The sequence below is a fragment of the Ascaphus truei genome, chromosome 11, assembly GCF_040206685.1.
Source record: "Ascaphus truei isolate aAscTru1 chromosome 11, aAscTru1.hap1, whole genome shotgun sequence".
In the NCBI taxonomy this organism is placed as follows: Eukaryota; Metazoa; Chordata; class Amphibia; order Anura; family Ascaphidae; genus Ascaphus; species Ascaphus truei.
The window spans coordinates 50,556,969-50,581,586 of record NC_134493.1 but is presented as its reverse complement, the minus strand read 5'-3'; the positions used below and the strand labels follow the sequence as shown (position 1 = coordinate 50,581,586).

The window sequence follows — 24,618 nt, the reverse complement described above, 5'->3', positions numbered from 1 at the left end:
ATATTTACATAGTAGATGAGGCTGAAAAAAAGACATATGTCCAACTAATGCTAAATTTAGATGATACTTATCCTATATTTGCATTTACAGTATTTTGATCCAGAGGAAGGCAATCAAAAATATTCGTCTCATAAGGGGAAAAAATAAACTCCTTCCTGACTCCAATAATGGCAATCAGATTACTCCCTGGATCAACATCCTTCCCATGTTTACTTTTTGGTCTATCCCTGTATTCCTTTCCTTTCTAAAAAGATGTCAAGTCTTTTTTGAACAAATCTATTGTATCTGCCATCAGTCTCCATGGGTAATGAATTCCACATTGTAACTGCCCTTACTGTAAAGAACACTTTCCTTTGTTGCAGGTGAAATCTCCTTTCCTCCAAACTTAAGGGATGGCCTAGGGTATAACCTACTACTACATATGTGCAAAAAGAGTAGTACACGCATGTATAAGGCTACGGCCGCAGTCGCTGTGTGCACGCGCCTGGTGTCGCGAGCACCAGTTTCAGTCGCGATCTGTGGTCTGGGCCGCGCGTCCACATTAGAGCAGAAGAATGGCGGGTGCGCAGCCATGACGTTACGTGGCTGGTCTGCCCTGATTGGCTGAACCGCCGCCGTGACGTTGCCATCGCTCGGCCGCCGCACCAAAAGACAAAAATCTTGTCTTTTGGAAAAGGTGGTCGCGCATCGTGCTTTCTGCAGGCAGTCACTGGGGCCGGCCCCATTGAGGGCCGTATCTTGTTTGCGCAGCGCATGCCATCGAGTGTGCAGTGGGGACAAGGCCTTAGGATCACCCTAGACAGATACAAAGATAAAAGAGTACCTGCAGCACTCATAACCAGCTGTGACACTAATGGAGGTCAAACACAAAGCAATTTAATGTAAAGAGAGCAAACAAATCTCATAAAGCATATTGCACAGGACACTATCAAGATGCAGCAACCCAAACAAATACTCCCCCAGAGAGGGGTAAACCCAGGAGGAAGGGGGCAAGGAAGACAAACAACACACTGATCTACACTACAAATATCACAATACAGTGCAAAAAAGGTGCTACACACTGCCAAAAATGCAACAACACAGAAAAGAAAAACTTGCATGCTGGACGGTGGGGTGATGTGATGTTACACACTCCTCTTGCATGCTGGATGGTGTGGGTGATGTGATGTTACACACTCCTCTTGCATGCTGGATGGTGGGGTGATGTGATGTTACACACTCCTCTTGCATGCTGGATGGTGGGGTGATGTGATGTTACACACTCCTCTTGCATGCTAGATGGTGGGGTGATGTGATGTTACTAACGCTCCTCTTGCATGCTGGATGGTGGGGTGATGTGATGTTACACACTCCTCTTGCATGCTGGATGGTGGGGTGATGTGATGTTACACACTCCTCTTGCATGCTGGATGGTGGGGTGATGTGATGTTACACACCTCTTGCATGCTGGATGGTGGGGTGATGTGATGTTACTCATGCTCCTCTTGCATGCTGGATGGTGGGGTGATGTGATGTTACACACTCCTCTTGCATGCTGGATGGTGGGGTGATGTGATGTTACTCACGCTTCTCTTGCATGCTGGATGGTGGGGTGACGGGATGTTACACACTCCTCTTGCATGCTGGATGGTGGGGTGATGTTACTCATGCTCCTCTTGCATGCTGGACGGTGGGGTGATGTGATGTTACACACTCCTCTTGCATGCTGGACGGTAGGGTGATGTGATGTTACACACTCCTCTTGCATGCTGGATGGTGGGGTGATGTGATGTTACTCACGCTCCTCTTGCATGCTGGACGGTGGGGTGATGTGATGTTACTCATGCTCCTCTTGCATGCTGGATGGTGGGGTGATGTGATGTTACACGCTCCTCTTGCATGCTGGAAGGTGGGGTGATGTGATGTTACACACACTCCTCTTGCATGCTGGACGGTGGGGTGATGTGATGTTACTCATGCTCCTCTTGCATGCTGGATGGTGGGGTGATGTGATGTTACACGCTCCTCTTGCATGCTGGAAGGTGGGGTGATGTGATGTTACACACACTCCTCTTGCATGCTGGACGGTGGGGTGATGTGATGTTACTCACTCCTCTTGCATGCTGGATGGTGGAGTGATGTGATGTTACTCACGCTCCTCTTGCATGCTGGACGGTGGGGTGATGTGATGTTACACACTCCTCTTGCATGCTGGATGGTGGGGTGATGTGATGTTACACACTCCTCTTGCATGCTGGAAGGTGGGATGATTTGATGTTACTCACACTCCTTGCATGCTGGATGGTGAGGTGATGTGATGTTACACACACTCCTCTTGCATGCTGGATGGTGGTGTGATGTGATGTTACACGCTCCTCTTGCATGCTGGAAGGTGGGATGATTTGATGTTACTCACACTCCTTGCATGCTGGATGGTGGGGTGATGTGATGTTACACACACTCCTCTTGCATGCTGGATGGTGGGGTGATGTTACTCATGCTCCTCTTGCATGCTGGACGGTGGGGTGATGTGATGTTACACACTCCTCTTGCATGCTGGACGGTGGGGTGATGTGATGTTACACACTCCTCTTGCATGCTGGATGGTGGGGTGATGTGATGTTACTCACGCTCCTCTTGCATGCTGGACGGTGGGGTGATGTGATGTTACTCATGCTCCTCTTGCATGCTGGATGGTGGGGTGATGTGATGTTACACGCTCCTCTTGCATGCTGGAAGGTGGGGTGATGTGATGTTACACACACTCCTCTTGCATGCTGGACGGTGGGGTGATGTGATGTTACTCATGCTCCTCTTGCATGCAGGATGGTGGGGTGATGTGATGTTACACGCTCCTCTTGCATGCTGGAAGGTGGGGTGATGTGATGTTACACACACTCCTCTTGCATGCTGGACGGTGGGGTGATGTGATGTTACTCACTCCTCTTGCATGCTGGATGGTGGAGTGATGTGATGTTACTCACGCTCCTCTTGCATGCTGGACGGTGGGGTGATGTGATGTTACACACTCCTCTTGCATGCTGGATGGTGGGGTGATGTGATGTTACACACTCCTCTTGCATGCTGGATGGTGGTGTGATGTGATGTTACACGCTCCTCTTGCATGCTGGAAGGTGGGATGATTTGATGTTACTCACACTCCTTGCATGCTGGATGGTGGGGTGATGTGATGTTACACACACTCCTCTTGCATGCTGGATGGTGGGGTGATGTGATGTTACACACACTCCTCTTGCATGCTGGATGGTGGGGTGATGTGATGTTACACACTCCTTTTGCATGCTGGATGGTTGGGTGATGTGATGTTACACGCTCCTCTTGCATGCTGGATGGTGGGGTGATGTGATGTTACTCATGCTCCTCTTGCATGCTGGACGGTGAGGTGATGTGATGTTACTCATGCTCCTCTTGCATGCCGGATGGTGGGGTGATGTGATGTTACACACTCCTTTTGCATGCTGGATAGTTGGGTGATGTGATGTTACACACTCCTCTTGCATGCTGGATGGTGGGGTGATGTGATGTTACTCACGCTCCTCTTGCATGCTGGATGGTGGGGTGATGTTACACACACTCCTCTTGCATGCTGGATGGTGGGGTGATGTGATGTTACATACTCCTCTTGCATGCTGGATGGTGGGGTGATGTGATGTTACTCACTCCTCTTGCATGCTGGACGGTGGGGTGATGTGATGTTACACACTCCTCTTGCATGCTGGATGGTGGGGTGATGTGATGCTACTCATGCTCCTCTTGCATGCTGGGTGGTGGGGTGATGTGATGTTACACGCTCCTCTTGCATGCTGGATGGTGGGGTGATGTGATGTTACACACTCCTCTTGCATGCTGGATGGTTGGGTGATGTGATGCTACTCATGCTCCTCTTGCATGCTGGGTGGTGGGGTGATGTGATGTTACTCACGCTCCTCTTGCATGCTGGATGGTGGGGTGATGTGATGTTACACGCTCCTCTTGCATGCAGGATGGTGGGGTGATGTGATGTTACACTCTCCTCTTGCATGCTGGATGGTGGGGTGATGTGATGTTACTCATGCTCCTCTTGCATGCTGAATGGTGGGGTGATGTGATGTTACTCATGCTCCTCTTGCATGCTGGATGGTGGGGTGATGTGATGTTACACACTCCTTTTGCATTCTGGACGGTTGGGTGATGTGATGTTACACACTCCTCTTGCATGCTGGATGGTGGGGTGATGTGATGTTACTCACGCTCCTCTTGCATGCTGGATGGTGGGGTGATGAGTTGTAGAGCAGCAGAAAAGATGAGCTATAGATCTTTTCTACTTCACCTTCCTAGAAACAAAGTATTCACAGGTTACATTGCAGCTGCGGGACTCATTTTTGCTCCCAAAGGGAAGTACCACTCTTATGTGGGAACAGGCCAAGAAGGACTAAGTGCCCGAGAGGTAGCAGTCCCACTTGATTTTTGGATTGTGTTCCTTTTTTCTTTTTTGCAATTGCAAAACACGTCAGTAGGGCCTCTGTCACGAAAGGACCCTTGTCCGTACCAGGTACATAAGGCCCTCCTAATGTCAAATAATTTATAACGTTTTGGGAACCCACAGTCCCTCCCCCCAAGAGTGTCTTTTTAAAGACTGTATTTCTTATTCAGCAGCTGGAACCATAGGTATCCTTTGGTTGTAAATTCTCCAAGTGGTGTCATTGTAAGAAATAGCTTAGCAAATGATTTTGTTGGCTTTATGGCACATCTGGATCAAAAAACAACACAAAAACACTTCTACCTTCGCTGCGCATTACATAATAAAGTAAAATGATTGTGATATTCTTATTTCCATCTTAAGCATCTGGAGGCATCCATCATTGATTAGTGATTATAATTTATAACGGTTTGGACGTTTTGCCGCGGCCGATTGGCTGAGACCAAAACACCGCCGGCGTTCTGTTGCCGGGACACTTCGCTGCAGAGACACTTCGTCATGATGTTCAATCCTGCGCCTGACCACCCGCTCTGCTCCTGCGCCCGACTGCCCGCTGCATGTCATGACCGCCCGCTCTGACAACTACACGTTTAAATGTCCCGTGTGGGATCGCTACACTGCCTTGACAGGCCGCAGGACATTTAAAGATGGCGCGTCGGAGCGGCCTGTCCGGGCAGTGTAGCGTTCTGTATGGGACATTTAAATATGCAGTAGTCTGAGCGGCAGACCTGGCTTGGCTTGTTGGGTCGGATGCGCGGCGGTCCGGACATTGCATCAAAGTGTACCGTGGCGAGCTGCCCTGCGGCGAAGTGTACCAGCGTCGGAATCCCGGTAGCGTTTTGGTCGTGGCGAAATGTGCCATTCCGATTTATAACGCTGGAAGGGTGAAATGCATTGGGATTCATTACTTATCTGTTTTTTTTTTTCTTTTCTTCTGGACCAACACAAATCTGGAATATTTTATATGCCAGCTTCGAGGATACGGGCACGCCTGTGCTGACGCAGAAGTCAGAAGGAGTAATAATGAAACTTAATGCACTGCAGCTTTCCAGCAGCATAAATTGTTACCAATACAACATGGCTACCTCCTGACCTTGTAGAAGAAAATTCAAGTTGCATTAATAGTTTATTATTCGTACCATTTCGTATAGCTCCTATAATGTACGTATATTAGACTGTAGCCTTAATCTGCTTTCATGTGTAACACTAGACTAGCTTGCATAGAAATTGGGAGCACTTTCCACTGCAGGATCTGCATAGACTGAACTGCTGCATTATGATGGTTATGCCAATCTCTGCTACATTCATGAAACAATATTCCTTTCTAACAGGATACATTGGCAGCGATGCAACTGGAATTGAAAACCTCAGTCACGTGAATTTTCCCATAAAGCAGTGGGGTAGAGGTGAACCTGAAACACTGCTGTGTCATGAGGTCCAGCTAACTGACGCAGGTATTTTGCACCGCAGGGCAGACCACATCTAACCCTGGGGGCCAGTCCTTGTCCTCTTGGTAACCATATTTTCCCTAAACAGCTGCTGTTATCTCATCTATCTGGACTCTGCTGCTGTGATGTCTAGCCCTAAGTCAGAATGGCTGCACTAAGCTGAGCGCTACATCCATTGTCTGGTGGCAATGACGGAGCCCCGCCGGGTGCAGCTGGCCTGCCTGCCGCCCGCTGCTCCCCTGCACCCATCCGCCCCAAAAAGGCCTCCGAGTGAGGAGCAGGAGGCCGAGCCGCCGACAGCTGCCGCCATCCGCATTACACTGACCCTCTTCGAACCAGATCACAAGCGGTGCCCTGAGTTCTGCTACCCAGAACTGTTGAGAAACCTGCGGGGAAGCAGGAAGAAAGGTCTGGCCGGAGAGAAGGTGAGAGGGGCAATGCAGAATCAAAACACTGCTCCACTGGGGACTGCTTTCATGTCCAGTCGTATATGCATCTGTAGATGTCAATGGGATCCCTCCCTTTTTTTGAATTTTTAAAAATGTATTTATATTAACTTGCTCTTTATTTGATATTTCTGTGAAAAAAGGGGTGTTGGGGGGAGGTCCAAGGGATCGCTCTTTTTTTAACCAGTTCACAGTGCATTGCAGGTGCCTTTAAAGGTGCATGGCGTCATAGGACCTAAGTGTACTAATAGCAGTGCCCTGTTTAAGGGGTTACATCTGGTTCAATTTTTATTATTATTTTACACATCTGACACCAACCTACCCAATGCAAGTAGTCTGATGCTTTGCAAATTCTGTCTTTCTATTTTCTCCGGAAACATATAGGCTTGCAAAGTTGGAATTTTAGATGGATATGTATAATGATACTCTGCATCATTATACAGACAGAATACCATGTTATGTTTAAGAAAGATGAAACATTTTTACTCACTTAAACATGATTCTACTTTTTAAGGCTGCGTTTCTGCGTAGGTTTTTGTTGTTGTAGCTGAGAAGCAGGGTGTCTCTGGGGTGGAACCGCGTTAATTTCCGCTCCGAGGACCCCGTTTCCTCTGATACTTCCTCCCTAGGTAATGCCGGTAGCAGCCCCTGCTAGGCTAGCAATATGGCGGTTTAAAGGTCCCACGTCATGCAGGCCAATAGGAAGCCACAACATCATCCGTTGTGGCGTCTTATTGGCCGGAGTCATTCGGGACCTTTAAAAATGCATGAGATACCGGCAGCACCTACAGAGGTAAATATGTTTTATTTATTTATTTATTTAGAGGAAATGCTCCAAAAAAATAGAATCCCATTAATATGAGTTATTTTTTAAGACCTGACTACAATGTAGTTTAAAGTTCCTTTAACTTAAGTGGTAATGGAGATTTGTAGCTGATTGGAGCTGTTTCCCCTACAGAATTCTTCCACCCGTATGGGTGGGTAGCTTGGGGACTCTGGAGTTGAGTCACGTTAATTTCAGCTTCGTGGACCCACTGGTTCCGAGCTACTTACTGGGAAAGGGGCAGCCAGTTTCTGTCCTCCAGGAGAAACAACATGGAAGTATAAATCCCCCATGTCTCCTAGGCCAATAGGAAGCTGCAATGTCATTCTTGGTGGCTTTCTATTGGTCCGCGTGACATGGGCGATATAAACCAGGGAGTATCGTGACATAGTCCCGGTTAGTAATAAAAAAAAAGGTATGCAACTTGGAATGCACCTTTAATTGTAGGTGGTGATACCTTTTACTGGTCCCGTCTCTGGACCACTTAAAGAAGATGCCTATGAGGTTTCCAAAGGCTCAATACTCTTTTAAGTTGTATGTGTGTTGGTTCACTATAAAGCAGCACAATCAATACAAGGCCATAAGAGTATGTCCACTCCCATTGCCATTGGAACGTGCTGGATTCTGGAATAAAATGAAAGTAAGTTTGTTGGGTTTCGTTTCCAGAAAGACCACAATATACGTGGTGTCATATCTAAGTATTAAAAAATATATCAGTCCATGCAGATCACTCTATTAAAGTACTTTAATAATCATTGTATTTCTAATATAATGCTGCCAAGGACTAATGCTGTACATTCAATTATTCGGGCGAGGTGAATCCTAGTTTACAATCTAGTTTTTGGTGCCTGAGGTGCAGGGAGGCAAATCACTTACCGTAGGTCCTAAGAAGAGCCGACACTGGGTTTCAAATGAGATTCCCCTCTTCCAATGTAGTGACATTACCACTTTGCTACTTCAGTCCCGTTCTCTGAGTCACTTGTTTGACATTGTCTTCTCATCTCTTTCCACGTCATGTCCTAATAAAAGGAAAGTCCCATGCATCAACCGAATTACCACCGACCGCGGTGTACCTGAAGGTTACGGTTCATTACTGTTCTTCGTGTCCCATGCAAATGACCAGAATGCAGTAGCATTAAAAATAGAAAACAAGGACTTAATCAAAATCTCAGGAACTGGAGTCACATTGGTTATACTGTCATCTTTCTAAAGGTCCTTGGGGAGGATCCATATGTCGACCACCAATAATTCTTTTGCACTATGGGCCATATTTAGTAGTCAATTTAGTGCCACAAAGACGCCTCCCAGTGCCGAAAGACACCGCAGCCAAGTGAATGTCGCCCGGCTCCAGAATTTGACTTGTGTAAATGTATTCTATATTTCTATTCCTAATGAATGCCAATTACTGAAGATATATCCAATGTTGCATCCGCTACATGTATTAACTGTTCTCTATTCTCAGCCTCCGAAGAAAGTGGTGAACCTTTTCGATGAAGCAGAGAGGAAGGAAGTAGCCGAAATTGCCCAAAAGTTTGAAGAGAAATATGTAAGTGCTCTTTTCATGCCAGGACATTGGCTGGGTACAGGACCTTCACACCCTTGCTGGGGGAAGGGCCTGAAGTCCACTGCTCAAACAGATTGAAAGGGCAAATAAGAACCACTTCTCCAACCAAGTCTGACCAATTTCCATCTATTGTGAAACCAAACCCTGTTTGATCTGTGGCTTTTTTCAGATTTATGCTAAGGTTTCTCCTAGACGATTTTGAATTTCCTTACTGTGCTGGCCTCTTCCACATCTGTTGGGAGGCTTTTCGTATACGCGTGGACTTTTCCAATGGATGTCGCAGACAGGCCGCGTCCTTGTTCTAGGGAGAGCAAAGCAGAAGTGATCTGCTACCAGTGCTCAAGGGCCAAAAAGCGTAGGAATGGCCATAGTATTAAAACACACGTATGAGGCACTAACATGAGCAAATGAACAGTTCTCAGCGGACAGAATAACGCAGGTTGGGGGGAGGGGTGATAAGGGGTGACAATAAGAATCGCCGACTGTCTTCAATGAGGACAGTCTGGCTAATGCTACGTCACCCTCAGCACACTCTGCCAATGAAATACCTGCTATCACGCTGCTTGTATCCAGTGTATCCACGCTGAAGAGGAGATAATCCACCGGAGTAAGTGCCTCCAACTGTGTGTATATAGAAATCCACGTGCCGCCAGTAGGAGTAACCGGAACAACGAGAGGAAGGAGCGGTGCACTGAGGTAAGTAGGTAAACCAAACGCAGTTCTAACAAAGTCCCCTGTGGGATGAAACGCATCAGAGGTTTCTAGCTTTGTGATGTTTTGTCCCTTTTTTCAATAAATAGTCGTTTTTGTTAGAGCTGCGTTTGGTTTACCTACTTACCTCAGTGCACCGCTCCTTCCTCTCGTTGTTCCGCGTCCTAGTTCTATATGCGTTTTACCGTTATATTTTCTGTACGTGCCGTACCTACTCTTTTTTATTAGAATACATACAGTACTATACTATGAGTGGTTGCATGCTGTCTTCTATCCATTGTTTGTAATGTATGTTATTTATCACCTATTGTAATGTTGTAAAGCGCTACGTACATGGTTGGTTTATAGAAGTACAATTATACATGGGGGGAGGGGGGGTTGAGGGTTTACTTGTGCAAGCTCTTGTCTGTGCCTTCAGGCAAAAGAGAGCGGCCGGATGAAATCAAATCCCTCCCAAGTCTCCGCTCACTAAGTTTACTAACGAAATGAAATATATATTTTTTTACTTGATAGGTTTCAGATTTGGGTAAAAATGGCGCCATGTAACACAGGAATGATAGAGCCGCCTGTGCTGACGCAGGGATTGCCTGAAAACCTGACCTGTTGGCGGCCCTTGAAGACTGGAGTTGCCCACCCCTGATGTAACCCCCTTAAACACGTTTTGTCTTGACAGGGCTGCAAGAAGAGGAACCGGGACCGCATGCAGGACCTGCTCGATATGGGGTATGGGTACGATGAGTCGGACTCCTTCATCGATAACTCGGAAGCAGTAAGTTACACGCATGGGATGGACGAGACGGCTTATCTACTTCCACCTGCCAGCTTCACCGTCGCCTTGTTAAAGCAGCAGTCTGGGCCACCGGATTTTTTTGTTGTTGTTTAGGGCAAGGGTGCACAAAGTGGGGGGCACAAGATTTTTCTGGGGGCGCGGCGGCTGCAGAGGCCCCACGCTCTTTCCCATGGCATTTAAATGAAGTGCCGGGGGATCGCGTGAGGCCTCTGCGGCGTCTTCTGCCTTGTCTTTGGCGACGCAGCGCCAAATGAAGCCGCAGGTCACATAACCCAACACGTCATTTGACGCCAGATTTTAGTTAAGGGGGGAGGGGGTGCGAGCACAGGGGTTGACATGCAGGGGGGTGGGGGCGCAGAGCACAGAGTTTGCGCTACCCTGGTTTAAGGGATGGAGGGTGTTGTACTATGTACGTGAACCGTCGGGTCTCTCTGAGATGATCTGTGGTGCCCTGACCTCCAGGGATCCCACCGGTTCCCGGGATAGAACTAGTTTCTCTTGCCCAGCAGACACAATATGTCGACCCAATAGAAAGCACTCTATGACCCTTCTGTCTTTTAACTTTAACAGTGCTGGTAGCCAGACTTCCGGCCATGTGATCACTCCTGGAGCGATCACATGTCCGCGGCTTGACCCCCAGATATCAAAAGTGGAGAGGGCTCCACTTTTGTTTCGAACGAGCTGGCCGCTCTGGTGGACAGGTCAGCCCGATCTTCCTCTAGAAAACATGCCCGTGACGAGCATGCCCGTGACATTCATATACCTGATTAAAAAATATTTAATAATTTTTATAGTTTATAATCGTGGTGCGCTGGGACTTGGGAGGGCGTAAACTTCCTCTAACTGCTCCCTTTTGTCTGATGTGACTCTGTGTTCAACAAGAGTTTGCACAGGCAGTGTCCCCCCCCCCCCCCCCGCTCCTTCTCTAGCCCTTCCCTTTTTTGATTGGCTCTCTGCTGAGGGCTGGGTGGGATAAGGATAAAGAAAACACTTGATTGACAAACACTGCACCATTCAGAGACCCCTAAGAAATGTAACTTGTGATTGTTTTTCAAAAGCAGTTGATTTTGTTTCTATTAGCATGGTTAGATTTGTTCAGGGAAGTCAATTGGACTCTTTAATTATTTAAAAAAAAAAAAGGTTGTTTTCCTGCCGGCCAAATCGCATTGAGCCTGTAAGAAATGCCCCAAATTTGGTAGATTCATAGTGGTGTATTTACAGGTTTATATTTGGTTTTGCGTTCTCTCTCTCTCCAAATTTGTTATAAGATTTTGTTAAAGCTGCTTCAAAACATCTTTCATTTTCTCATTTTCAGACTCGCGATCGATTCGTCGTAAGTTGTCATTCCTGTTAGATGGCAACATTTGAGTTCTCAAAGATGACATTTTAGTGTACAGAGCTTTCTAAACCTCATAGGTTTATTCGAGTGTAAATCAACTGAACTGCACAATGTCCGACACCACATCTCAACCACTGTACTTTTAGAGGGGGTCAGAACGCGGGGAGAGGAACAAAGCAAAATCATTTTGTAAAGGAGGTGGGGAAGACATTTTGGCCTCATGATAAAAGGGGCAATTCTCCCGAATATGACCTCTTTTGAATGTGAACTCCATAGACTGCCCTTTAAATCAGATTACCAACCTTATTTTTAGTTGTTGCTTTTCCGAGGTGTTTTTATTTAAATTGTAAAACTCCCGCCTGCACCAGAATGTCTACTCTGTCAGACAGAACAAAGCTGTCATCTACAATGGTCTTATTTCAATCTTCTCAGATGAGGTTCTTTTGAGTGAGAGGGCCTATTGCAGCCAGATTAATGTAGGTTTGGGGCTACATCCTGTTCGCATTCTACAGTACAGTGGAAGAAATCTTGACCAATAAAAATGCACAGAGAGCTGCCCCTTTTAAATGTTCCTCTTGTTGCGTCATCAAAAAAACAGCTCTTTTAAAAATGTATACATGAAGAGACCTGTGATGTTTCTAAAGTTCTGTATGTATACTTGCATGAATAATTATCTTGTTGGTCTATTAAAACGAATCGCAACCTATGCCAAATCGATGTCTGCCTTTCCAGCTAGTTAAGCCTTGCACTGTATTGTGTTAGCGAGTGTACCCTTGTAACGCCCTTGTTGGGTGTTGCCCTCTCTTCACAGTATGATGAGCTCGTGCCGGCCTCTCTGACCACAAGATACGGAGGTTTTTACATTAACTCCGGCACGCTGCAGTTCAGACAAGCGTCCGAATCGGAGGACGACCTGGTCAAAGAGAAGAAGAAAAAATCACCCAAGGTTGTTTCCCTTTAACTCCAGTAAAAGGTTTCTCTGCTGTTTTAGTCACGCACCACATACGCACACGCAATGCCCACTAACACACACGCAATGCCTACAATAACACACGCAATGCCCACTAACACACACGCAATGCCTACAATAACATACACAATGCCCACTAACACACCCGCAATGCCTACAATAACACACGCAATGCCTACAATAACACACGCAATGCGCACTAACACACGCAATGCCCACTAACACACGCAATGCCTACAATAATACAAGCAATGCGCACTAACACACGCAGTGCCCACACGAGCACACACGCAGTGCACACACGAGCGCACACGCAGTGCCCACACGAGCACACACGCAGTGCCCACACGAGCACACACGCAGTGCCCACACGAGCACACACGCAGTGCCCACACGAGCACACATGCAGTGCCACACGAACACACACGCAGTGCCCACACTAACACACACCGTGTGTGTGACGGTGTTAGGGTGATGGAGAGCAGTTTAGGTGAGCGTGTTGGGATGTTAGGGAGATGGGAGCAGTGTAGGTGAGAGTGATGGGATGAGGGGTGGAGGGATGAGTGACATGGGAGCAGTATAGATGAGTGATTGGATGAGGGAGATTAGGGGAATGGGAGCAGTGTAGGTGCGGAAAGGTGAAGTGCAGACATGGAAAGGGTTTGGGAATTAAGGATTTGGGATTTGGGAATCTAGTAAATCTAAAGAAAAAATAAATGTATTTATTTTGAGAAGACATTTTATTTAGATTTTCAGACTTTTATTTGTATTGCAATATATCTCATTATCGTGATAGATTTCTTGATATCGTTATCGTGATTAAATTGTTAATATCGCCCAATTCTAACCCCGACCCTCTCTAATAGCGCGTCTGAGATCAGATGCATTGTAAGGAACCCCAACTCTCTCTAATAGCGCGTCTGAGATCAAATGCATTGTAAGGAACCCCAACCCTCTCTAATAGCGCGTCTGAGATCAGATGCATTGTAAGGAACCCCAACTCTCTCTAATAGCGCGTCTGAGATCAGTTGCATTGTAAGGAACCCCAACCCTCTCTAATAGCGCGTCTGAGATCAGGTGCATTGTAAGGAACCCCAACCCTCTCTAATAGCGCATCTGAGATCAGATGCATTGTAAGGAACCCCAACCCTCTCTAATAGCGCGTCTGAGATCAGATGCATTGTACAGAAACCCCAACCCTCTCTTATAGCGCGTCTGAGATCAGTTGCATTGTAAGGAACCCCAACCCTCTCTAATAGCGCGTCTGAGATCGGATGCATTGTAAGGAACCCCAACCCTCTCTAATAGCGCGCCTAAGATCAGTTGCATTGTAAGGAACCCCGACCCTCTCTGTGTTTGGTACAATTTTCAAACTGGGAAAGTCCTAGCAAATTCTTACAGACCTGTATTTGAATGTCCTGTGCGCATTGGGCTTAAACCCTTTGTGTGCCTGGGGAGGCCACGGCCCTTCCAGGTCATGTGATCTTTAATGTAGCAGTTGTCACCACTGGCATCACATGACCACGATCTGCCCCTAATGTCAGGAACAGAGGAGATAGTGCTCCTTATCTTCTGTTCGCAATTACAGCTCAGTGGAAGCCACGTTTGCGACCTTGCCTATAAACAAGCAAAACATTAGTGATGTGGGGCACTGAAAGGGAATTTTTTTTTTTTTTAGCTCTTTCGCTTACCTCACTACTGTATTACCTTGTTTAGGAATATTTCAGCTATATTTAAATGACTGCATCTAAAATGTTCCTGCATTTGGGGAAGACGGCTTAAGTAGGGGCCTAAGGAGCCGATTCATCAATTGCTGGTATGGGTTAGCGCACCCGATTCAGTGTTACCACACGATACACTCTGAGTAAAAACCTGTACATGGCAGGGTTTGGATTACAGATTAGCTGTAAAGACTTCGGCCTATGTTTACTAAGCAGCCCATGTTTACTAAGCGATGCAATGCCTTGAGACCCCTTCTATTGCCGGAGGACACCTTGCAACGCATTCACTTTTATGGGCAGAAGATTTCTTCCTGCTGTACAAGGCCGTGCTTATAGTGCCCGTGCTTGACGTCACCGCGCTTGTTGCACGCGCGAAACGTGCACTGAGCTGGAGGATATCGGGAGGCTTGACAGAGGCGTGGCCGTGACGTTGTACCTCATTGACTGAACTGCGTTCGTGACCCAGCCATCATGCGGCAAAGACAAATTCATTTGTCTGGCCGAGAATCGCGTGCTTGGTCGCGCGCACTATGTACGCCTTCATTGCTGTACATGAATTTGTTCCGGTGTCGCGCACGCATGCCACCGCTATAATCGCGGCCTAAGGTGTCTTAAGGCGTTAGTAAATATGGCACTTTGTGCTGCATGCGTACGTTTTTCCCACCGTATACTTATTGCGCCCGCTTTACTTTTCACAGAAAATGAAGGAAAGGGGAGACAAAGCCAAGAAGAAAAAAAGGGACGACGAGAAGAAATGCAAGAAAACCAAATATTCGAAGCCAGGGTAAGAAGGTCGAAATTCTGTTAATCCCATGCGTGCCCTTGTGGTGGTCTCAGTACGTTGCAGATCCATTCAGGGGAACATCATGGCATTTTTTGCCAGTTTCTAGGGGGGATCACGATCGCCGTTGTCCCTAAACGGTGAACACTATGTGAACGAAAGAGCAGAGCACTGAAAATAGCAGAACCACGCATGAAGTCAAATCACTGGGCATGTTATATACATTTGTTATGTTGCAGTGTTACATACAGTTCATCACTAAGCTATTCCTAGTTAGGCCTTAAAACACTGTCGATATAAATCGACTGCTCCCGACACTGCCTAAAGTACAAACTGCTGATACCAATTCACTGGCCAGTACCACTCCCGAATCAACAACAATAAGTGCCCCAATGACTACACCGGCTCTGATCCGGTTACAATAGCTAGATACTTGTATCACCACACCGGTACTGATTGGGTTATAATTGCAGCAAACGTCCATTTTAATTCAGGCTACTACTGCCCAATGGTAACGGCAGAGAACAGCTCTGCTTAATCCCTGTCTGCACGCATGCAGTTTTGATTGGCAGCTGCAGCACTGATCTGCCAACACCACACTCAGGATCACCTGCTTAAGCATAAACACGAAAATCAAAAATAGAGACCAATAACGCGGTGCCCTTACCCCTGGAGGATAAATCCACTGTCTAGTAACTACTAGTCACAAATAACGGGAATATACCTTCAGAAAAGTAGCAATGTTGCTATTCCCACTTCTGACACATTGATACATAGTATCAGGGCGTGGATACAGTTCAGCATTATTTCATCTGTATCCACTGAATCTGCAGTTTAGGCAGAGAGAATACTAACCGCGCGAGCACGTGGCGAACGCCTGTCACTTGCGCAAATGTGAACTGTGCTTCATGAGATGAACACCCCTTTTTAAACCGTTCAGTTATTTTGCGTCTATGAGCACCAGCTGCTCTCTGCGCTGTACTGCATTTATGTTAACTATGCCTATTACAATGTGATTTTTATTGCGGACAATTTTCCCCTCTTTGTTTTTTTGCGGTGGTGCGCAGCGTATGGGATCTCTGCGCTGTGTACACCCTGCTGCAAATTTGAATACACTTTTGTTTCACATTGTGGTGAAGGCTATAATTGGAAATAGAGGTTATAGAATTAGTTTAATTCTTCACTACTATTGTTAATATTCCTGCACATTTATTTGCACTTATTAATTGGGTATACAGTATATTACATGTGAATATTTTATATTTAATTTAGACCCTATTCACCTACGAGTGCCCGGTTACACCCCTCTTTTTGCACGGCAGAGCAAGCAGGTCTTTAAAGTTTAAAGCTCCCGCGTCACATGGGCCAATAAGAAGCCGCACTGCTGACACTACAGCTTCCTGTTGGCCTGCAGGCCGGGAAATCTTTGAACAGTGGCCATTGTGTGATCCCTGGCAGCTGAGAGGAGCTGCTACCGGCACCTAATTCGGAGGAAAGTATCTCCGGAAGCAGGGGGTTCCTGGAGCTGACATTGACGGGGTTCAGCTTCGGAGACCCCCTGCTCCAATCCTATCTATTAAAAAGAAATGGCAAAATAATTTGCAGCCTCGGATTGTCTCTTTACATGAGTGATTTTGGATAGAACAGGAAAGCTCCTTTTTTGGAGTCTCTCACTCTCTCTAATGTTTCCTCTTAGCTTCACGGCCCTGAATGGTATGAAAGACAAGAAGAAGAAGAAGCACTCGGTTTCCCTGAGTGAGATGCTGCAGCGATTCCAACGAGAGAAGGCTGCGCAGAAGGAGGGAGCGACACTACCTTCCTCCGCTCCCAATCTCAAACCCTCATCCACCACGCAGACCCCACCTCCTCTACCGCCCCCTCCCCCACGGGAGGCCGAGCCTACTCCAGATACCCCTCCGTCTAGTCTGGTGCCTGACATTGCGCTTCAGCAGGCAGCCAGCGCTACAGATGCCCTTGGCGAGAAAGAGCTGGAGAATCTTCTTAACAACCCACCCGAAAAACAGGACGGGGGGCAGGTCGGGCCAGCACCCGAACAGGACTTGAAGAAACCACCGTCAATCCCAGACGGGCTACCCGTTCCTCTAGAGAGGCGGATAAAGGAGCTAACAAAGGTACACAAAATGTCATGATCCTAGCACAGCTAACATTTATTTTTAATTTTTTTATAAAAAGTTATTTGAAATACAGTATTATGATAATACAATAAATACGATTTATTTGTACATGTCTATCCCGGTAATGTTCGTAAACATTGGAACCTAAAATTTCGGTTAAGTTTAACTGATATTATTTGAGATCTTCCATATTCCCGCCACTAAGTTATCAATGCTGTCACATAGACGGGAAATGCATAAATATGATCACCTTATCAGAGTCCCAACAAGTTTGGCAATCGCCCTCCTCCTCGCCATATACGGGTTCAGTCAATTGAAATGTAGGGCAACTTTTTAACTTTTCAGAATGGCTCGGAATACATTTTGTAATTAGCTCAGCTAAACATATCTATGGCTTTCAGTCTTAAGGTGCAATCCCAGAACAAATAGCAAACTTTTCTAAACCATTTTACAGTTTAATTGGCTTCCTTAAAAAAAACCTAACCATGCCAGAAGGAATTGTGTGGCTGGTTTTGTTTATCTGATCATTACAAATGTAATTTCTTAGGGCTTCTGACTAGGGGAGTTTTTATCAATCAAGTATTTTCTTTACCCGTTTACTTATCAGAGAGCCAATAAAGGGACAGCGGAAGAAAGGGGTTTTTACTTGTGCAAACTCTTGTCTGAACACAGTGACATCAAACAAACGGAAACCAAGTAATTAACCCTCCCCCCCTTCGCCATGTTTACAAACCGACTTATTTTGAAATAATTTTAAACTACATATACAGGTGAAGCTGAACTTACCTTCCTCTGAGCTGCTATGGAATGTGGGCAGGCCAGTCTTCCCTGTTTCCGCCATGCGGCATTAATCCCCGATTACGGGTTATGCCGTGGTCAAGTTCCCACGTAGTTCTGTGGCATCGAGGAAAGTAAGGCTGACTTTCATCTGTACGTGTCATTTCTCTAAAAAAAAAATCAAATCACCTTGATGTAACCCCTTAAACATATCACTGCTGTTTAGTACACCTTGGTCCTAAGAGGGATTGCCCCTTTAAGGCCACTTAGTAACTTTGAGCTTGATTGTCTTATATTTCTCCAATCTTTTTCAGGCTGTCAAAGCATCAGAGGGTGAAAGGAAAACCATATTGTTTACTCAGGAGATGAACAGTGCTCTGCTCGAGTGCGTATCTACCTCCCACATCCCATACCAATCCCTGCATCGTCTGACACACTGCATCCTTTATTATTCCCACCTCACTCGTCTGTGCATGCACGTTTCTTCATCTTCTAATCGGCTGCCCTACACATACAGGATCCTGGATCCCTCTGCTCCCACACATGTGGTGATTCAAGTTCCCCTTTTGTGCGTGCACACAACTTATGCTGCCGCCTGCTCCCCCTGTACATGCACAACACATCATGTACTCACACTAACACACAGCATCCTATGCTGATCACAGCTTCTTCCCTACACAAACACACACACAGCATCCTATGCTGATCACAGCTTCTTCCCTACACAAACACACACGGCATCCTATGCTGATCACAGCTTCTTCACTACACAAACACACACACGGCATCCTATGTTGATCCCAGCTCCCCAACTGTGTGCTGATCTTCACTTCTCTCTGCGCACATACACACAGTATCCTGTGCCGATCTCCACTCTCCTTCTGTGCACACATAGCATGTTGTGCAGATCCAGCTCCACACACACACATAGGTTACATGAACTGTGTGTACCCAGCATCTCATAGCACATTGCCCTTTCCTGGGGCACAGTCATGCATTGAAGCCCTGCGCTCTCACCTGCACTAACTCAGTTATCCATGATTCTTTCCTGCAGTATTCACCTCTTGTCACGGGATCTGACCTCCTCGCTCCGCTCTGCAGTGTTCACACACCTCTCCTCCATCCTCCCCTGCAGCAAAGACACTCTGGTGAAATGGGCCAGCCGTCTGCACTTGCACAAACAGGTGAGCCAAGCATCTCGAGTCTAGATGCACGTAAGAGGTGCCTATTATTCTTTTACTTGCATCATGCTAACACTGCAGGAATATATGGTACATGGAATGTATGTATACCAATAATCCCAAGGTTACTAAGAAATCGCAATGCCATTTTCATCGTCTCAAGGGGATTAAGAGAAGATTTGAATCTGCTTCTCAGACTCTAATACAGCACTATTATCAGCGCCCCCCAATTACTATTTTATATAAACAGGGCATAAACTAGTCTGCATTCTGCTAGTGGCAGGCCAGTCATGGTCACCTGTAAGCTAAGCTGACTTACTACATCCCAGTTCACTTTGAGCGATACCTTTAAGTGTGTGGGAGAAAAATCTGAAGACGCAGCTTCATTATTTCATTGTATTAACTTTTTTTACATGTTTCTCAATAAGTACGTCAAATAACTGACCTGTGTGTATAAAATATATATATATATAATATTTGCACGCAAATTCATGAAGCGTTCCATATATTTCCTTCCCTCAAATGCTTATCTCACTGCTTCAATGTGAAACAGGTATTCAGGAAGATGTATAGTGGCATTTGGGCATGTTGGTTTAACCATATCATGAAATCTTGAACAATATACTCGGCTAAAGTGGGGAAAGGTACTTGCCAACATGGAAATTAAATGAGGCCAACATGGCAAGTAAAGCGTCAACCCCTAAAAAAGCATTGGCAGTCATTTTCCAGAGGCTGGACTGTCCCGGGGGTTGAAGGCGTTCAGGAAGAAGGCATGAAAGCAGAGGGTGCTAAGAATCCCTGAAGGTTTAACAAAAGCTGTCATTCAAAATTAAATGTGGCTACCTACAACTGCGGGTGTCTCCAGTGACGCAGCACTGCAAGAAGTGGAAGATAAACGTGATAAGATTAAATGGGATATTGTTGGCCTTGGAAGAAAATATGAAGGTCTCATTGAGCTCTGTTCTATATCTTGCGTTCTTCTCAAGGATGTCTTCTTTCTACCCCCTTTGTATCTAATGCCCTCTCCCGCCTTAAACCTTTCTCACTGACTGCTCCACACCTCTGGAATGCCCTTCCCCTCAATACCTGACTAGCACCCTCTCTATCCACCTTTAAGACCCGCCTTAAAACACATTTGCTTAATTGGCCCCTGCAGAATGCCCTCCTACTGTCTCTGTACGTTCTCCCTACCAATTAGATTGTAAGCTCCTCGGAGCAGGGACTCATCTTCCTTAATGTTACTTTTATGTCTGAAGCACTTATTCCCATGACCTGTTGTTATTTATATTATCTGTTATTTATTTGTTTACCCTGTGTATTCCTACTGTGAAGCGCTATGTACATTAATGGCGCTATATAAATAAAGACCTACAATACAATAACAGAGGTGCAGATAATGGAAGATTATGTGAAGTCGGCTTTATCGTTAACGAGATTGAAAAACAACATAGTGGGTGGGGTATGAAAGCTCATTGTAAAGAGCAGCTAGAACTGTCATTCGGTTGTCAAAGAGATACAGGCATCAAATTAAGGTTATGCCCCAACATCAAGTCACACAGACAATGACGTGGAAGACTTCTACCATGAAATCATCCAACTCAAAAACACAGGAAATTGTCCCCTGAAGATTATTATGGGAGATTTCACTGCAAAGATGGTGCCCATGGGAAATACAAAGTGTCAGTTGGCAAGTATTGTTATGGTAACAAGGAATGAGCATGGAGACCGATTTGGTAGAATTTGTAGAAAACTTCTACATCATTAATTCTACAGAAATGATTCCAAATAGAAAATTGACATTGAATGGACCCAAAGGAATGAAGAATGAAATTGACGACGTCCTAACTAACAAGAAACACGTGATTAAAGATTGCACAGTCCTTAATCGTTTGGAGTGATCACTGATTTGGTTCGCTGCAAATTACATATGCATACGAAGTTAGGAAGACAACCGATTTGTTATTTTAATCAACATCAATAGCCTCAAAAATAACAGCAGAAAACTTCAACTAGAACATACAAATTGCTTTCGTTTGCTCAAAATGCATGGGAACACATGAACAAACATTTGGGAAGGTTGTGCAGTAGTTGAAAGCGCAGAAAAAAATTGAGAAATTGCTAACAAAAAAACAGGATAAGAAAGTATCCAATGAGATAAAACAATGAGGAGATGACAAGAAAGGAAGCAAGGAAATAAGAATTGAATATGCAAGACAAATCTGCAAACTTCTAACCGAAGATGTAAGAAAATGTAACTGATACGGTGAGGACTATTGAAGCTAACTAAAGCTTGAAGAAGACAAAGCAACGACATATGGTTGGGAAGAAGCAAGTCATTGCACTCAAACAGGACGATGGGTCAACAATAAAAGACTGTACGCTTATCATTAAGAGAGTTGCGGTCTTCTACATTAAATTGTGCAGGAACACGGATGACAGAGGGCATAATCCATAAGAGGACAGAAGAAGTAGCAAGAGCCGTAACATTTATGAAGAATAGGGAAGCAGGGGTGGAACAATCCCAGAAGCTTGGTCGCCCGGGCGCCTAAAATTGAGCCCCAAGCGCCTGTGCTGAGCACCACACTGACTGGCCTGTCAGTCACCACTGTGAACGCCAACCGTGCTCTGCAGGTTTCATGCTGTCTGCTTTAATAATTGACAGATTAGCCTCCTGCTGCTTAGTGTGGTGCGGGGTTGGAGCAGAAAGTGGGTGGTTGACGCACGCGAGAGCTAGGATCAAGTTGGAGCAATCAAGAACTTTGCCCATCCCTGCTTTCATATTACACGGGACAGGTGTGTGTGTCTCAGAGTGTCACAGATATACACTGACACGGCCGCAAACGGGTTGGAAGGGGAGCCGGGACACCACTTGTTCCTGCCGCATTTCAATGGCTTTTAAGTAATTCATATTTTTGGCCACCCTTGATGGGAAGGCTCCCAGGGAACATGAAATTACAACAGAAACCTTGCAAGAAGCTGGGGGAAAAGTAGAAAGAATCCTTACAAAACACTACATGCTGCTTGAAGACCAGGAAAATTCCAAAGCAATGGAGCAATGCCATAGTTATCTTCATCCACAAAAAAGACCTCAAGAACTACAGACCATTCGGTCTACTGCCAATCACTTGCAAGATTTTTATTAAGTTACTCCCTAATCAGCTGCAACAGACCCTGGACTTTGCCCAGTCTAGAGAACCAGCGGGATACAGCTCTCTACAAGAACAGTGGCAAACAGAAGAGCTCTATGGCTCAGGTCGGGTTCCACAGATTCGTTCTAAAAAAATAGACTGTGAGATCTGCCCTTCGCAGGCGAAATCCTGTCTGGAGACAGGTTAAATAAAGTAATCAACAAAATTGCAGGTGGAAAGAGCCAGTACCTTCTACAGGATCAAATTATTTCTGGCATATTCTTCCCAGTCATTTAGGGAAGCTAAGGCATACAGACTGGGGAGGTCTTATGGGAGACAGTCCAGTGGTGGACCAATGTCTCAATTCTTTTGTTTCCCAAGATAGAAATTTAGGGGCCAGTCAAGATTCCAAGCCCAATGAAGAATGGAGGACACTACCATCAAGCCAAATAGCAGTTGGAGGAAAGGATTTCCAACTTCATCAAGGAGTTCGTCCAAACTACTACAGATTCATGGATGCTATAGGTAGTAAAAAAAAAGGGGGGTACGCCCCTGCTCCAAGAAACAGGGCAGAGTTCAAGGCACTAGACCAGATTGTTCCCCATCTCCTGCAAGGAGGAGTTATTTCTCAAGTTCCACTAAAATTAAAATAACTAGGGCATCTATTCAAGATTCTTCCTGGTTCAAAGACCATCCGGAGATTACAGGGCAATTCTAGACTAGGGTAAACGAGTTCATAAGAGTAAAGACGTAAAATGTAAGAATTGTGCTCTATTCTTCAGGCTGTTCAACTGGGAAATTTCTTGACCTCGGTGGATTTGAAAGATGTGTATCTACGATTATATATATATATATATAAACCCTATTCTCAAGGCACACCACAAATTCCTCAGGTTCTGCAGCCAAGGTTGTCATTTCCAGTTTGACACTTCCCTTTTGGTCTCCCAACAGCCCCACGAACATTCACTAAAACATTGGTGGTGATTTATAGTAGACCTGAGAAAAAAAAACGAATTGGGATATGGCCATATCTGGACAACCAACTAGCCAGGGCACGGTCAAGTCACCCATCACCCGTCACCATACAGATATAATGGTAAGAGAATTGAGAAGGCATGTGTGGCTGATCAACCGGGAAAAGAGTCAGCTAGTATCAGTTCAGCAACTAAAGTTGTTAAGAGTTACTGCCGTGGGAAAAGCGCTGCTCCCGCAAGAAAAAGTACACTAGATAATGGATGCTGCTTGTTACCTTAGAAAACTGCTGAAACCAACAGCATTAGATTGAATGAGAACACTGGGGCTGTACAGAAGAGGTAGTTCCATGGACACTTCGCTACACGAGACCTCTGGAAAATAACTTCCTGGAAGTGAGGTCAAGAATTCAGAAGATCGGTAGAAGTTAATAAAAAATTCGGAAAAAAACAAGAAACTCCATTTTATGGTGGGAAAATATAAGCAACCTAAACAAAGGCTGTTTATTATACGACCCTCACTGGATAGTCTTCACGACGGGTGCCAGCTCAAAAGGTTGTGGTGCGCATCTCAATGAAGTGTTCTGTCAGGTCCTCTAGGTTTAAGACGGTCAAAGCGACTACACAAACATGTTAGAATTAAAAGCCATCAACCCAGCATTGCAAAGGTTCGTGTTACATCCATAAAAAGAAAAAGGTGCTACCCCGGGTCATTACAAACATCCTATATTTCAATGTTCCGTGCTGGGTGCTGAGCATTTGTCCACAACAATCAACGAGTCTCTATTGGGATCCATCATATGTCATTTTGAGTGTAATATATTACCTTACTCGGACTGCTTTCCCAGACTGAAAATTCTGTGGTTTGTGCTTCCGTGACTCCGTGATGCAGCTCAGCATCTCCAGCCGGTGTTTCCTTGAAGCATAGTTGAGTAATTAAGCAAATCGAGCTCTCCCACTGGAATAGAGCTTCAAAGGAAACTTGAAAAGACCAGGTCCAGTAAAAAGATTACAGTTTATTAAAACAACGACAACACATCAAACATAGAGACCTCTTGCACGTCTCTCACCCTTTGGTGCTTTTGGTCCTTGACAAAGCACTGAAGGGTGAGAAATGCGTAGGAGGTCTCTGTTTGACATGTCGTTCTAATAAACTGTAACCTTTTTACTGAATCAGGTATCCTTCAAGTTTCCTTTGAAGGCTATTCCAGTGGGAAACTTCTATTTGCCACATCCAAAAAAAGGCAGTGAGAGACAACAACCCAACAGCTGCTGCTTACATAAACCTTCATGGTGGAAACCAGGCATTCGCAAGCAAAGAAGATGGCAAAAGAGTTTCTAAACTGGGCAGAGAATGTCTTCTAAATCCCTAAA

General features: G+C 45.5%; 1 protein-coding gene across 9 annotated transcripts in view; it reads left to right on the top strand.

Moving 5' to 3' along the window:
• UBN1 (ubinuclein 1) overlaps positions 1 to 24,618 on the top strand; it is a 44,825-nt gene that overhangs the window by 1,654 nt on the left and 18,553 nt on the right. For all 9 annotated transcript variants that reach the window (XR_012787434.1, XM_075566166.1, XM_075566162.1 and 6 more), the window contains exons 2-10: positions 5,791 to 5,913; positions 5,996 to 6,332; positions 8,639 to 8,722; positions 10,125 to 10,220; positions 12,392 to 12,526; positions 14,970 to 15,055; positions 16,749 to 17,184; positions 18,279 to 18,349; positions 19,019 to 19,148. Coding sequence is in view for 8 of the 9 variants with exons in the window: in XM_075566166.1 (XP_075422281.1) it covers positions 6,096 to 6,332; positions 8,639 to 8,722; positions 10,125 to 10,220; positions 12,392 to 12,526; positions 14,970 to 15,055; positions 16,749 to 17,184; positions 18,279 to 18,349; positions 19,019 to 19,148 (1,275 nt within the window). In the remaining variant the exon portion in view is untranslated. The remainder of the gene's footprint in view (positions 1 to 5,790; positions 5,914 to 5,995; positions 6,333 to 8,638; positions 8,723 to 10,124; positions 10,221 to 12,391; positions 12,527 to 14,969; positions 15,056 to 16,748; positions 17,185 to 18,278; positions 18,350 to 19,018; positions 19,149 to 24,618) is intronic.